This window comes from Falco biarmicus, chromosome 1 (assembly GCF_023638135.1).
Source record: "Falco biarmicus isolate bFalBia1 chromosome 1, bFalBia1.pri, whole genome shotgun sequence".
Taxonomy (NCBI): Eukaryota; Metazoa; Chordata; class Aves; order Falconiformes; family Falconidae; genus Falco; species Falco biarmicus.
The window spans coordinates 84,944,564-84,958,801 of record NC_079288.1 but is presented as its reverse complement, the minus strand read 5'-3'; the positions used below and the strand labels follow the sequence as shown (position 1 = coordinate 84,958,801).

The following is a 14,238-nucleotide window of genomic DNA, read 5'->3' as shown; positions in this document are numbered from 1 at the left end:
ATTAGCAATAAGTGTGCCAAATCTGTCAATACCAAACCCAAGCAGCCTCACTCCTGCCTCTCTGGTCCTTGGTGTGTCAGTAAGGGGCTTGGCTTCTGCCAAGTCTGAAGCAGAGCTGTGTCCTCTGAAGGTCTGCACAAATGCCAGAGAAGCTGGCAAGACAGCCAAGAGTTGGCATTAGAGTGGATGTAATCAGTCAGAACTGGGTTTATCTGGGCTTTAACTGGTCCATGTTGTGTCTTCACCTAGAAGACAACTTGGAGTTTCAGGTCAGACTTGGGCTTTTGGCTGCTCAATAGATTCTTCTGTTCTGTACAAACTGATAGCATAAGTGAAACTCCCTCACAAACATAGCAATCATATGATTTTCATTGTCTTTCATTAGTGGCTGAGAGAGAGGTTTCTTCTTTTTTCAAAAAGATATAAGGCATCTTCAGGTTACAATTTGTAAGTCTTGAGTTGAATGAAAGGTAGAGTTTGAGTTTTCACATTTCATCGTCTCATGTAAAGACGAAATGAAATGGATCCACCCAACACAAACACATTGCCACTATTTCTTCTGATTACTTCTGTGTAATCATATAAACTCTGCTGCATCTAAACAAATATTTCTTTTGTCTGTAGTGCCCGGACTCAGCCTGCAAACAGGATCTGCTAGCTTACCTGCAGCGCATTGCCCTCTACTGCCACCAACTCAATATCTGCAGCAAAGTGAAGGCAGAAGTTCAGAACCTGGGAGGAGAACTTATTGTATCAGGGGTAAGCTGGTATTTGTATTTAGCCATTTATGTCTCTTCAAAGGGAGAATTTTTGATGGCAATAATGTACAAAACAAAAATACAGTGATTCATAAGCAAGCTTTTTAAAATGTTATCGCCATTATTCCAGACCTTACAATAACATGCATAGAGCAATTTGATTTTCCAATTACCCTTTGTTTATACTAACCTTGTAAAGTCTTCATTCTTCCAAAAGAAAAGCAATTTCATAGCCTAGAAAGTCATTGCCAAGCTGGGAATATTATAATTATTTGGAGCTTTTGTATATTTGCTCATTATAAATCTTCTTTCCTTTGTTAGTACTGGTAATTTCCTTCCTCTGTGCAGATGCCAGCTCTATACGAAGTGCATATTGTTAAGATGGTGATGACTAATGGGATTTCATTCACTCAGGTTCCAATGCACACTAGGTTTAGCAAAAACTCTGGAAGGCCAGCAAAATATTTTAAGTTTTGATGCACGTGCTGTTTTCAAATACTATTGGCAAGCACAATGACTTTATACTCTAATTCCCATCCAGTTATCTCAGTTATTTTCAATGAACACTACAAACATTTTACGCACAATCTTTTTTAGAAATAAAGACAGGTATGTGTAGTAGCAGTAATATTATAACCTATGAATTTTCTACATTTTTAAAGTATTTTTTCCTTTCTTCTCCTAACATTGGACTCTGTGTCTCTGGGAGATTACTAGAACCAGGCAGTAGCAATTGCTGCTCTTCATGACTATCTTGTTTTGTTCTTTTAACTGATCACCCTAGTATTAGCCCCATGACACCTTTGATATCTTCTTACTCAAATACAGGCCACATGTATGTAAATGTATAATATGTTTCACTCTCCTGAGTGTATTTTTAAAATGACAGTGATTTGTGAGACCCAAGACACTTGAAACTTTGATACTTGAAAGATTGTTTTCACATGCAGTTTTGAAAAAGCACCCTTTCATTGTTTAAGCCCAATCAAGTACGAAGATTCCTAGGACAGTTAACGTGTGCCCTTCATTTCATCCATAACATTCCCCAGTGAAATCACTGGCCTTCCTCAAACATGTCAGAAGTCAGAGCAAAAGTTCTCAACTACACAACATTTTGATTTTTTGCAAAGCACTATAGAAGGTCTTAACCATTTGCCAGGCTTTCTTGGATCAAACATTCTGAAGTCATATATGCAATCCTAAAAGGAGCTGCTTAAATGTTCCTGTGTCTGTCCTGCAATTGGTCTTCACTTCTTGACGTATGTACGTATGTAATTTTAATACCTTGATCTTCCCACAGCAATGAAAAGATCCTCTTCCATTTTCCTGATATTAATGGAGTGATCTGACCTTGTATCGCTGACAGCTATGCTTCATAGTAAATGCTATGATCTTTTCTTACCTACTGCCATCTGGGTCCAGCTTTTCATACCCATTGAGTTGTCATATTCATCTATCTATAACAATTACCCAAACCAGTGCTTCTACCAGCTTGGCTTCTGTGGTTGTGTGTGTTTCTTTTCCAAGTCTCTTTATTCAGTGTATGTGGATGCTGAATAAGCCATTGTGAATCTCTAGCATCTATTCGTTACTGGAACATCACCATCCGTTGTAAAATTTAAGTGGCCGAACTGCTTGACTTCATCATTTCCAGTCTGGCATTGTTAGCATCTGCTGCTTTCCAGGATTCACCACCATTGTGTTTCTGTTTGGTTGGGTTTTTACAGTCAGTTGCAGATAAAGAAAAACTAGCTTCAGCCACAGAAATTATTTGGGTCTGTTCCAAAGACTCAGTAGTGCTGACATACAGAAAATTTTAAGATTGCCGAGCTTTCTTCTTCTGCTGTTGCTCTGAACAGGAGGTGGTATAGAGAGTTGAACTCCTGTGCATCCCTTTTTGAGAGCATTATCTTGTTATGTGGTATAACACACAGTACAGTGCTTCCCTAGTAGCATTTTCCAAGCTGTTTGTCTTCAAGGTGCTGGGTACTGTATGCTCCTTTGCTATCCAGAGATCTGATATCCAAGTGCACATCTACATCTGCTTGTCTACTTGCTGCTTCTGCTTCCATATTCTTCTTCATTTTCTCTTGGATAGCCAATTACAAATAAACAGTATTTTATTTACATTAAAATGAAATACCATTATTTGGCAACTTGCATACAGTACAATGTTAGAAAGACAATAGAAACCCAGAAATCAAACTTCCCAACCTATGACTACAGAAGTAAGTTTATGTGACTGCACTATATTTAAGTGTTTTGATGTAAATATCAAGTGCCCGGATGATTATTACAATGTTGTAATTTACTACTGTGTTTACAAAGAAACACAGTATAGCTAAGATTGACCCAAAATATGAATTATGATTCAGAACTATTATGGGGAGTACAGTCTCTGCTTGAATTTTTGCATTATCAAGAATATTAATAATATTTATAAATGAAATGTATGCATATGTATGTATGAATCTATGTGTGGGCATATGTATGTTTATGTAAAAAGGAAAGAGACATAAAACCAATTAAAACCTAAAAGACAGATGAAAGGAACCCTACAGTTCTTACAGTTCTGTTAGAGAAAAATGTGTTGCAACAACTTCAAAAATACTGTGTACATAACATATAATGAGCTATATATCCTTTGGTGGAAGTTCTATTTCTTTTTTCCTCACAAGACTCAGTAGTTCAGTATGGTTTATCTCTGAAAATAAGCATAAAGCTGATCTTGTTTGCTTTTTACTCTATAGAGTGATATGATACTAGCATAGCATATGAAGGGATTCTTTTTTGGCATCATTGACTTTGCTGCAAACAGGAAAACAGATCAAAAAGTAAGCAAATGTCACACTCCTGAAGTGTAAATTATTTCAGTAAAGCACTCACTGTTATTTTTCCCTTTCTTTCTTCCATTCCTTTTCCCCCAGCTCTTTCTCTCTTTTGATCTTTCCCATCAAATTCCCTGCATGCAGATAGCAAAATTATTTTCACCAGATAAGCAAGATCTGGCAATTGAGAGTTAGCATTAATCAGCGTAACTTTATTAATATCAATGGAGCAAAGCCAATTTAGATTATCTGTTAATTCAGTCCTTTATGTTGCAAAGCGAAAATCAATTCCTGATTCCAGTTGAGTTTTGAAAACTAAAATAGAGAAAAACTATATGATACCTGTTCTTCAGTGTGGAGCCTTGTAAACTTGAAGAATATTACAGGGAAGAAAGTAAAGAAAAGGGGTGAGGAGGAAGTTAGATAAAAGCAAAAAAAGAATTAATATTTAAAAAATGGAAAATATTTTTTTAATTTCTAATCTATGTAGATAATACCCTTTTTCCTAATAATAGTGTTTTTGACGATGGTCCATAAACAAATAGATGTTTCTGTAATTTTAAATTTGAATATTCAATTTCTAACTCTTCTCTAAGAATAAACAACTTTCTTTACAAAAATCACAGACTATAAGCACTTCAAAATAATTTTCTTTCTCTCTTGCCTTAGTTTATTTAATGTAATGTATGTTTACTTCATAATCAGTTGCACTATTGTATTGGAATGAATCCTCTGAGGTGCTGAGCATATGCTACTCTCAGTGAAGTAAATATCATTTACATATATTTCGCTCTTGCTGATAGATAGCCTTTTTGTGCTAGCTGCTTTTGTTGAGTAGTGTTGGTTTTAAGCACGATGTTTGTTATTTGGATAAAAATTCAGACTTCTTCTATCTCTAGGGCTGCTTTATTTTTTTAGTGTTTCTGTCCGACTTGTTAGCTAGGCCATTACAATAAAACAGATCTATATATTCATTTCTTACTCTAGAATAAATATCCACTTGTTCTGTTTACTGCTTCTCTGAAGCTAACCAGCTCATTTACCTACTACCCATTTAGGCTATGAACTTGCATTTTTTTAAATTCTTGTTTATGTTAGTACATAAGTTAGTTACTAGAGTCTTCCCTGCAGATTAAAGACAGAATCTAAGACAATCCCTTATCCAAGGCAGCCCCCTATCATGTTGTTTTGATATAGAGCTCCACAGATACAATCAGCTGTATTATCAGAAAATTTGCTCAAAGAGTCTTAAACTTCTGAGCCAGGTAGATATGCAGTGTCACACAGAGTAACAGCCATATACCTTTGAACACTGTCCAAAAATATTGGATCAACAGCCAAAGCACAGTCCAAACATAAACTTTATCTGGGTCCAGTTTCCAATTGTTTTCAAATGCCTATTTATATTTGCATAATAGGCTCAGCTACTATACTAAAAGAAGTATTCTTATAATCTTTATATATTTATAATTCTTATAACATGTTGATCTTGGTGAATTTAAGTGAGGGCTTTGGGGGAAAGGAAGGTAAAAAGGCTGGAGCCTCCATTAAATTTGGGTAGGATGTTATGAAAATTCCTGGACTGGGAGGTTGGTTATGTAAAAATCTTAACAGATATGGGATATACTTCAAAATAATTGTATGTTTGTTCTTGAGTAGTGATAAGAATAAGGTAACTGGAAATAGCTAGTCATCAAAAATGAATGAGCCTCATTATTTATCACAAAATAATAGTGTGCATCCAGCAGTTATTTCAGGTGAGCTGGCAAACAGTTTCCCTACCAATTCTGCCAATGGATCTTACATCTTTTAAACCAAAATGGTTTAAAGGTCCTTCTTTTCTTTCATTTAAGCCCAAATCACCATAAACTACCTTGTGCTGTAAAAGCAAGTTGGTACGTGTATGGCCAGTGAAGTATCATAAGTTGCTACTTACGAATTCTATAGACTCAAAGTCAGGTGATTTGAAGTTCACCTGCTATTAAAAGTGAGTAAGGCTGTCTTTCATAGAATTTGGATTAAGAGCCTATGCATAAACAGTTATTTAAGAGCCACTGATGTGTTATTTCATTTCCCCGCATCAGAAAGCCTTTCTAGAGTTTTTTCTTTGTTTTCAACTAGGCAATCAGGGAGAACCTTTACATTTAAAATTCTTATAGAGTATGGAGAAAGTGTTGTTTTGGAGTTTGGTAAATAAAGCAATTTAATACCTCCTGAATCAGGCAAAAAATTAGCACTATGTAAAAAAAGGTTTGCTGAAGGGAGAGTTGGCCAATGGACAAAACTGTAGGATTCCTTTTATTCAAGATTCTCAGGAGAACAAAAAGGTTACTCCTGTTACTTAGCTAGCAAAAAAATAAGTTTTACTGTTAATTTATATCAGACATGGAAGAATGCTACATGAAGTATACTCACAGGAACAGTCTGACAAAACCAGACTTTCTAGATATTTCTAGGCTGCACTGCCTGGATTGGCAAGCTGTCAGTGTTTTCAGTAGAAAACACCTGAGCTAAGACCTAGCTGTCATTAATGATTGATATCACTAATAGAAATTTTGTGGGTTTTACTGCTAGTGATTCAATTTATTTGGAGCTGAGGGTAAGAGCAGTTACACCTAAATAATTGCTGTGTTCATGTTTCTTGGACAGTGGATGCCCAAAGAATTATGCACCACAAAGAAGTGATACAGTCCTATGTCTAAGCTGACATCATTGCAAGACAAGGGTTTGGGTTATGGCAATACATGACAATGGATATAACACAAGTGAATATACTCAAATTGATAAAGAGAAGAGAAAGATGGACCCATGGACCCTATAGATAATCACTAAACTGCTTATGATTTGATTTTTATGATTTTCTTGTTTAATTTAATAATTTAGGTGTGGTGGTTTTTTTTTATTTTGTTTGTTTGTTTTTTGGTTTTGGGGGGGTTTTGCAAGTTGTTTTTCATGTTTACCCACAAGACTATAGTAAACATTTAGAATGGCTAAAAGGGAGTTTGGAAATATGAACAGTATATCATATGTACTAATGCTGAGAAAATAATGTAAGATGGGACTGATGGAATTATATTTGTTTACAATGGAGTTGGTGGACAGGAGTTCTGTTTTGAGACATGGAATGAAAGCAGTGGGTAAAGGAGAGGACTTTGGAAGTAATAAGGAAGTAAGCCAAGGAACTTGAAATATGACATATGAAAGAGTCAGGAAGAAAAAGCCCAACCAAAAGCAAGATAGGAATATGAAATCAAAGAATTGCAGTCGTGGAAAAGGAATAAGATAAACTCAGGACCATAAAGTTGGTTGGACTCCACAATAATATCTACTCTTCTAGTAGGACAAGTGAGGAGACAAAATAAAAAAGTAGGGTCTTTATTTCAGGCCTGAAGTTACCACTGTAAAAAGACAGCTTCCAGAACAGGAAGGCTAGGGCTAGGTGGGGAAAGTGAGAGACTTTATTTGCAGTGTATATTCAACTAGCTCAGGGCATCTGCTTTGGAAGAAATGAAGGAAATGAAAAATACAGGGAGACATTTCAGCTGTGCCTTTTGGGATGGGGATATATTTAACTAACCTCTGCATATGTGTTTGAATGTATGCAGACATATTGATATGTGAGAAGGTAAAATAAAGCCATAGTAAGTGTACTATGTTCTAAAATTTATGGCTACATGAAGCATGTGATACTTCTAAATATACAGGTTTTGATAAGCCTTTATCTGGAACAAATTGGTTTTTAGCTTTTCTATTTTTTACTAACAAAGGAGTCTTCAGCTCCTGCTGGCATAGGCTGTATCCCTCAATACATTGTCCAAAAAAGGGACTACCTGATGATGTGGTAAAATAAAAAAATTATCATCAGGACACTGAGGCAATTTACTACTCCTAAAGGATAAAGGCATCAGTGAGTTGTGCAGGTTAATCAAAATGAGTACTAGTAAAAACCCTCATGGTCGTATATTCATTATGTATGATGTATTTTATGGAAACACCATCTTAGAGCTTTTTGAAAGTTAAAACAGTGAAGAATTCCTAATTATCCTATGAAACACCTCTAAGATGGATAGAAAAAAGAAAAAGACATAAACAGATTATCTGTAGTGGTTCTAAAACCATTTACAATACCTCCTCCAAATATGTAACAATAATAAAGATTTAGCTCATTAGATTAATTTCATCTGTTGCTTCCCAGTAAAAGTACTGTGGTCTAGGAAGCCCAGAGGGTTTATGCAGTTGGCATCTTTGGAGGGATTCAAGTCCCAGGGAGACATTGCAGCAGCTGAGTGGATCTACTGTTGGTAATGAACTCATTTCAAGTTGAAGGTTGTTCAAGAGACCTCCAGAGAGCTCTTTCAAGTGACGTTTATACAGCATTTTGATTCAGTTAAGTGAAAGATCCCATAGGATCTTATTTCTACATCTGTGAGTTCACATGGTTTTATAACCATTTGCCTTTATAACTTGATTGGACAATAATATCCTGAGCTTTGGGCATCTGGGGGATCATAAGCATGTTCCACATAAAGAATAAAGAATATCACAAAACTTTGGAAAGGTTGATTTGTTTTTGTTAGTGTTATGGTTATGTCTTCAAGCAGCTGAGTGAAGGTGGATTGGTGGTGGGCAGAGTTTACATTATGTAAGGAAAAGCAGATGAATGAGCTTAAGACAGAACTGAAAATTTCAACAAAAAAAATAATGAAATAATCTCAGTTCTTTTGAAGCTACAATGGTTTGATATAAGGCTATTTTCATGACTAAGATAATACCTCATTGTATACAAATGCACATGGAAACACACATACACATAAATATGAAACAATATATCCTGCATAAATGGAAAGATGTTATCTAGAATTTCATTTGCAAGGCAAAATCACACTGCACTTGTCTTTATTAGAATATATTCATGGAGACAAGAAGCATGCACTCCACCTATATGTCTACATTTAGTAGATTAAAATTTAGACGGGTCAGATGTTTATCCTTATTAAGAAACATTTTGGCTACAGGGAACATGTTCTTTGCTTTATCCAGTAGCAAATATTCATGAATTTCTGAAGATTACATTTACTGAAATTTCTCATTAGAAGAGTTTGCTGCAAAGAAAAACATTTCTGATACCAAATGATGTTAAGCCATTTAATTCCATGAGAGCAAAGCAAAGTGTTATGGATTCAAGACTGAGGCCTGAAACACATATGAACATAGAAAAATATTAGAGAATTGAAGGAAGTACTAATGTATATTCTTCATTACATACTGCGTTTGTTTTAAAAATAGTAACCACTCTAAAATCCCAAGCCCACCTGCTACAGCAGTTATAGTTTCAGTTCAGCTTGTTTTCGTATTCCAGACCATGATGAATGAGATGGGAAGAAAATGAGAACATTATGGCTTTCTGATACACAAATTGCACCAGCCCTGCAATAATTAGCAAGGCTTAGAGAACATTCTAACGTACCCTGAGGTATGGTCCTAAAGGACTATTCCTGTAAAAAATTACTATAAAGAAAGAAAGGACTTCAGTGCTGTCTCATGTTCACTTCTTTTCCTGTCTTACTGCCTTTAAAGGAGGTAGTTTGGAGCCAAGCTTCACTATTTTGTATTAAATAAGAATTCTTTTCCCTTGGGGCATTCTCAGTTGGCCTCCTTCATGCACAGCATAGGTTTGCTAATAGGTACATCCTGAGGCTTTAAATAAAAATTATTAGGTTTGTTTCTTGCACATGGGAATTATGGAGAACTGAACTTACATGATGACAGATTTAACACAGAATAGGAGATTTTGGACTGTTTCTTATACAGAAGTACATCTTTTAGCTCTTGCAATTATTTAACTTCTTGATTTGGGTTGTGGTAAAACTTAGTCTCACTTCTAAAAATACTACCAGATGATGCTTTTACAGATATTAAAAGAATAACAACTTCAGTTCAGACTCATCAGTTTCTTTGACTTTAATTATGGTTCTTGACAACCTGTGTTGCAGATGAGTAACACACAGAGAAATACTCACAGACAAGAAGACATACCCTCAAGGGAAAGCATCAACAGGTTTTTCCAGCCAGAACAGAATCAATTGCAAATACTGAACAAAACACCTTACAACAAAATATTTAATAAAACTCACAATAGGAACATATTTCCTTTAAATGTAGGACACTATAATAGCCTTTAGGAAGGGATCAAACTGCGTGAGGAAGTTTAAAATTTGCCTTATATCTTTAACCTCTGAAATATTTTTTTCCACACTTGGAGCACATTATTATTACTCTTACTATTATTATTTATGAACCTCACAGAGGAAAGAGAAAAATATGCTTATTCTTATATCACATCATTAATCTTACATAACTGATAATCAGCTGCATCAACAAAAATTGTTTCTTTTGTATAATGTATTGAAGATATTGATATGGAATCAAAGTAAAAACCTATCCAGTATCAGAAAAATCAGTCCTAACCTCTTACCATTAAATATTCTTAAATGCTTTCTTTTAACATCAATTCTTTATAATTCTGATTAATACATCATCAAAGTACCTTGTGAACTAGGTTACCAGGGTAGGCAATAGTATCACTAGAAAATAAGATGAAGCATATAAGTGATGTGTCCTAACTCTCGTCAAAGACCAAATTAGAACTCTATAATTAGAGCATCAGTATCATTCAAAATACTGCAGAAGCATTTTCATCTTTTTTTATACCGGCAAATAGTTTTAGCATTCCCTTTGTCAAATGATTAAGGAAGTTACAGTTTTACTCAGTCTCAGATGGGATGTTACATGTTTCAGCATTCAGCTCAGATAATAAGCAACAAAGATTTTTCCATTTGTCCATCAAGATGATCCACTACAGCAACAGGACATCTTTGGGCCGGAGGTGGGTCTGTGTGAAGGTCTCAAACTTTTATGGTGTGCATCAGCTTGGTATTTTTACGGATTTTTTTCAATCTGTTGTTTCAATTTCTTAAAATATATCCGTTTTTACCTTCTGTAGGTCTACTGGTAGTGCATACAATGTTTCTGCACCGTTGGTACTCTTCAGCTTGTCACAGCTTTGCTGTACTCAAACTTTATAGAAAGCAGCCACTGGTACCTTGTGGTGCCTTCCCATTCCAAATTGTCTGTCCATCTTTTTAAGCAAGAAAGCAAGCACTTTGTTGTTTTGTGTGATAGATCTTTGATGTCAGAGTGAACATGGACCCTTTTTTTATATATAGTCTATATATATATAGATTTCTGGTGCCTGGGTGCAAGTGTTTAAATCAATGATTTAATCTGCATTCACATGATTGTCTTATGCTGTTAGGCTTAACTTCTGTCCCTTAAGAAAATACTTTATAGTAAATTGTTCACTTACTGTCTCTCTGCATTTCCATGCATTCATTTAATTAATCTCAGTTGTATTCCTTGGAACACTTGGAATATTTCCCTTTTTTCTTGAATGTACATAAATTTAAAAAATGTTTTCGTTCAGGTATATTCTTTCTCTGCTTTTGTTAAATGTTTAGGCCAGTAATGTATTCTTGTGTATGTTCATGGGTCAGTCATCTTTTTTGCTCTTCCCTTAATTTTCCCTTTATCAACTACAGATATCGTACTAAGGAGGTCAAAATAATATTTCAGATTGAACAGTGCTAGCCCCAAAATACTATCCAGCATATTATCTTCCACCTAATCTATTGAACTTTTTGTATCACATTATCATGATGGAATCTGCTATATTTCTCCATATTTCTCATCTTGTGTTGTTACTGGAGAATATTCTTGGCCACACTCTCTTCCAGGATTTAATTGTGCTACTTCCATACATTTCTATTCCAATAAAATATAATTTATTTCTTTATAGAACATCTTAGAACTGCTACTACAAGTGTAATATTTCTCATATTTAAGGCTACATCCTCTGGCCATCCTTATCTTTATCAGAATGAGCAATCCTGCTTAGGCTTCATAAGGTCTAGTGGTCACAGTAGTTCAAAATATATTCCTACTTTATTTGGCAAAAACAAGTGTGGTGCAATATTCAAGTCATAGGTTACCTAAGTCATGAATTAACTGAATTCCACTTGGTACCTTTTACCATAAAACCCTTTAAAAATTCAATTTTTCTTTTCTATTTGGCAGACTAGTAGGCATACATGTTAATAAGGAGTAGATGAAAAACAAGGTACCAGAAACCTTTTTTCTTCCCACTATCTTCATACATACAAATAGTTTGAAATCAAGATGAGGTAGTGAGAAATCAGACAGACATATGTTTAATTCAATTATCAACTGAAATTCACAGCACTATCATCACTTTGCATTACTCAGATGCAGCCTAGTTTTGCATTGTGTTCCTGAAGTTATTTATCATCTTTAACAGTCACAACAGCTCTTAATTTAGTCTACTGGACTAGCTGATTTGTCGAGGTTTAAAATCCACAAATATACTGGTTTAAAGTTGCATCTTCAGATACTGCAGGATTAGATTATGATCAAAGTTTCAACAGTAAAGAAGAAAAGTACTTCTGTTTTTAGGTGAAGTGACTGGTACTAGGCATTAGTCACAGAGTTTCTTTTTTTAATAGGAGGAAAGGAGAGAAAAACAGAGCACACAAACAGAGCAGGGAATACACATTAATCGTTACTAAGACTGAAAAAATAATCATTATTAGGTTAGAATTTACATGATGATTGTAGCAACAAAAAGCTTAAGGGAAAACTTCAATATTAACTCTGTGTGCTTATAATACATGCTCTTCAAAGAGATTTAAGAAGCAATAATTTTTCCTCTTCCAAAAGGCAGGATCTTATGCTAGCACTCTGTAATGGCACTGAATAGTCCCCCATTCTCTAAGCAGTTTCATTTAATTGAGAGGTTTAACAGCGTATACTTTTTTTTTTTTTTTTAATTTTAGTATACAGCTAGGTTATTATGAAAATACTGGTGGATAATATAAGCAATTATGTTTACTCTCAAACCTGCTTTTCCAGAATTTGGATGATAAAAATTCCATTTATAATAAAGTAGAATGAATATCCCATTTTAAGCCCTCCAGTTTCAATTCTTGGAAAATTGTTTGGGAAAAAATAATGTGCTTCAGCCTATAAGGTTGTCATTGTCTGAAAATGTACAGTGTTGAAAAACATTACCTCTTTGAAATTTTGTTGATATTTTCTGGAACTTTAAAGTGTGCTCTGTAAATAAATGTATGCCCAGATTTTTTATACTTCCCTCACTTGTTCTTTCAGCACAGTTTGCCAGTTCTCATTTTCAATGTGAAAAAAATATAATTCTTTCCTGACCTTCACGTAGTGATGTTGGTGGCCTGTCCTCTGGCTTACTCAATTATGGGGCAGCTCAGAGGTGTGGACTGTCTAATGTTTATTCAGCACGGGTGGACACAAGTGTAATTCCAGTTGTAGTCACTGGAATTTCAGCTGCTTGCATCAGTGTTTATGTTTTTGTGCAGTTCGGCTGTTCAAAACCATACACAAAATTGTGCTGCTTGGAGGTCTTTTAACCAATTTGATGCTCAATCTAATGTCAATCAGATTTTAATGTGGATAGAGCTTTCTATCCTCTCTGGTTTTCATCAAAAGGTGCCAAATTTTATACCCTTTCCCAATCAGCAAACCCTGTAGGGCTTGCATGCTTAACCTGTGCTATGGGAGCAAGTGAGAGGAACCAGCAGACAGCGGGGTCACTCATCGTGGAAGAGTCCCTGTTTCCTTGACCAAGCATAGCTCCTTCAGCACATGTTTTCCTCTCTCCTCACCTCTACGCTACGGCACAATATTTCCCTTGCTCTCTCTCTCACTATCTCTTTTCTGTATCTCTCGGAAATCAGACTGGAGTTCAGAGCACTTTCACTACCTTTTATGAGGTAGAGTGTGATGTCATAGATGGGGGCAGGGCTAGTCAACTTTCTACCCACCCACCCACCTGTGCTGAGGGAGCTACGCTTGAGACCGGAAGCAGTGACTCCTCGACGGTGAGTAACCTCCTGTTTCATATCTGTCTTTATAGATTGGGGGGTGGAGGGAAAAGACATGAGAATGGGGGATATTTTTTTTGTTGTTGTTGTTAGCTAGCTTTTTTTATTGTTTTATAATTAACCAAAAAATTAAACATAACCCAGAATGAATTGCATGTCTTATCTTAGTCACCTGCAAAAAATTATTTCCTTCCTCTTCTGAAGTCCTAGAGTTAATGTCATCTGTAAAGCAATGATCACCTTTGTTTGCAGAGGTGGCCCATTTACTGGAGATTAAACTGATCCTTCGATGTTTATCTTGCATTGTGAAAAGGCAGGCTCTAGTCCCCTTGAACTCAATTACTAAGCTTCCATTAATTTAATTACAGTAGTGCTGGGCCATAATTTTTATAAAGTACTTTGTGATTAAAGATAGATGGTGTTACATTTGTCATTATTAACTGTGGATAATGCCTGTTTATACAGCACAAGATTTTTATTCTCTATATTCTCTGTTACTGTTTTTATTTGCTTTATCTAGAATGTTTATGAAGCTATGTATTAACAATAGGCCAATTATAAAGCCTATTTTGTAGATGAAATAAAATTCAAAAGTAAGTTGTGGAAGATGTAAAATTAAGCAAGAAATCCCCAGAAGATGTAACTGAGATTTAACCTTTGAAA

At 35.3% G+C, this 14,238-nt stretch overlaps 1 protein-coding gene across 2 annotated transcripts in view; it reads left to right on the top strand.

The window, feature by feature from the left end:
• The window catches only part of CTNNA2 (catenin alpha 2), a 515,269-nt gene that overhangs the window by 484,320 nt on the left and 16,711 nt on the right, over positions 1 to 14,238 (top strand). Inside the window, exons 17-18 of one of the 2 annotated variants that reach the window (XM_056359905.1) lie at positions 625 to 759; positions 13,429 to 13,572. In XM_056359905.1, coding sequence (XP_056215880.1) covers positions 625 to 759; positions 13,429 to 13,572 — 279 coding nt within the window. The remainder of the gene's footprint in view (positions 1 to 624; positions 760 to 13,428; positions 13,573 to 14,238) is intronic. The other variant, XM_056359915.1, reaches the window with a different exon arrangement.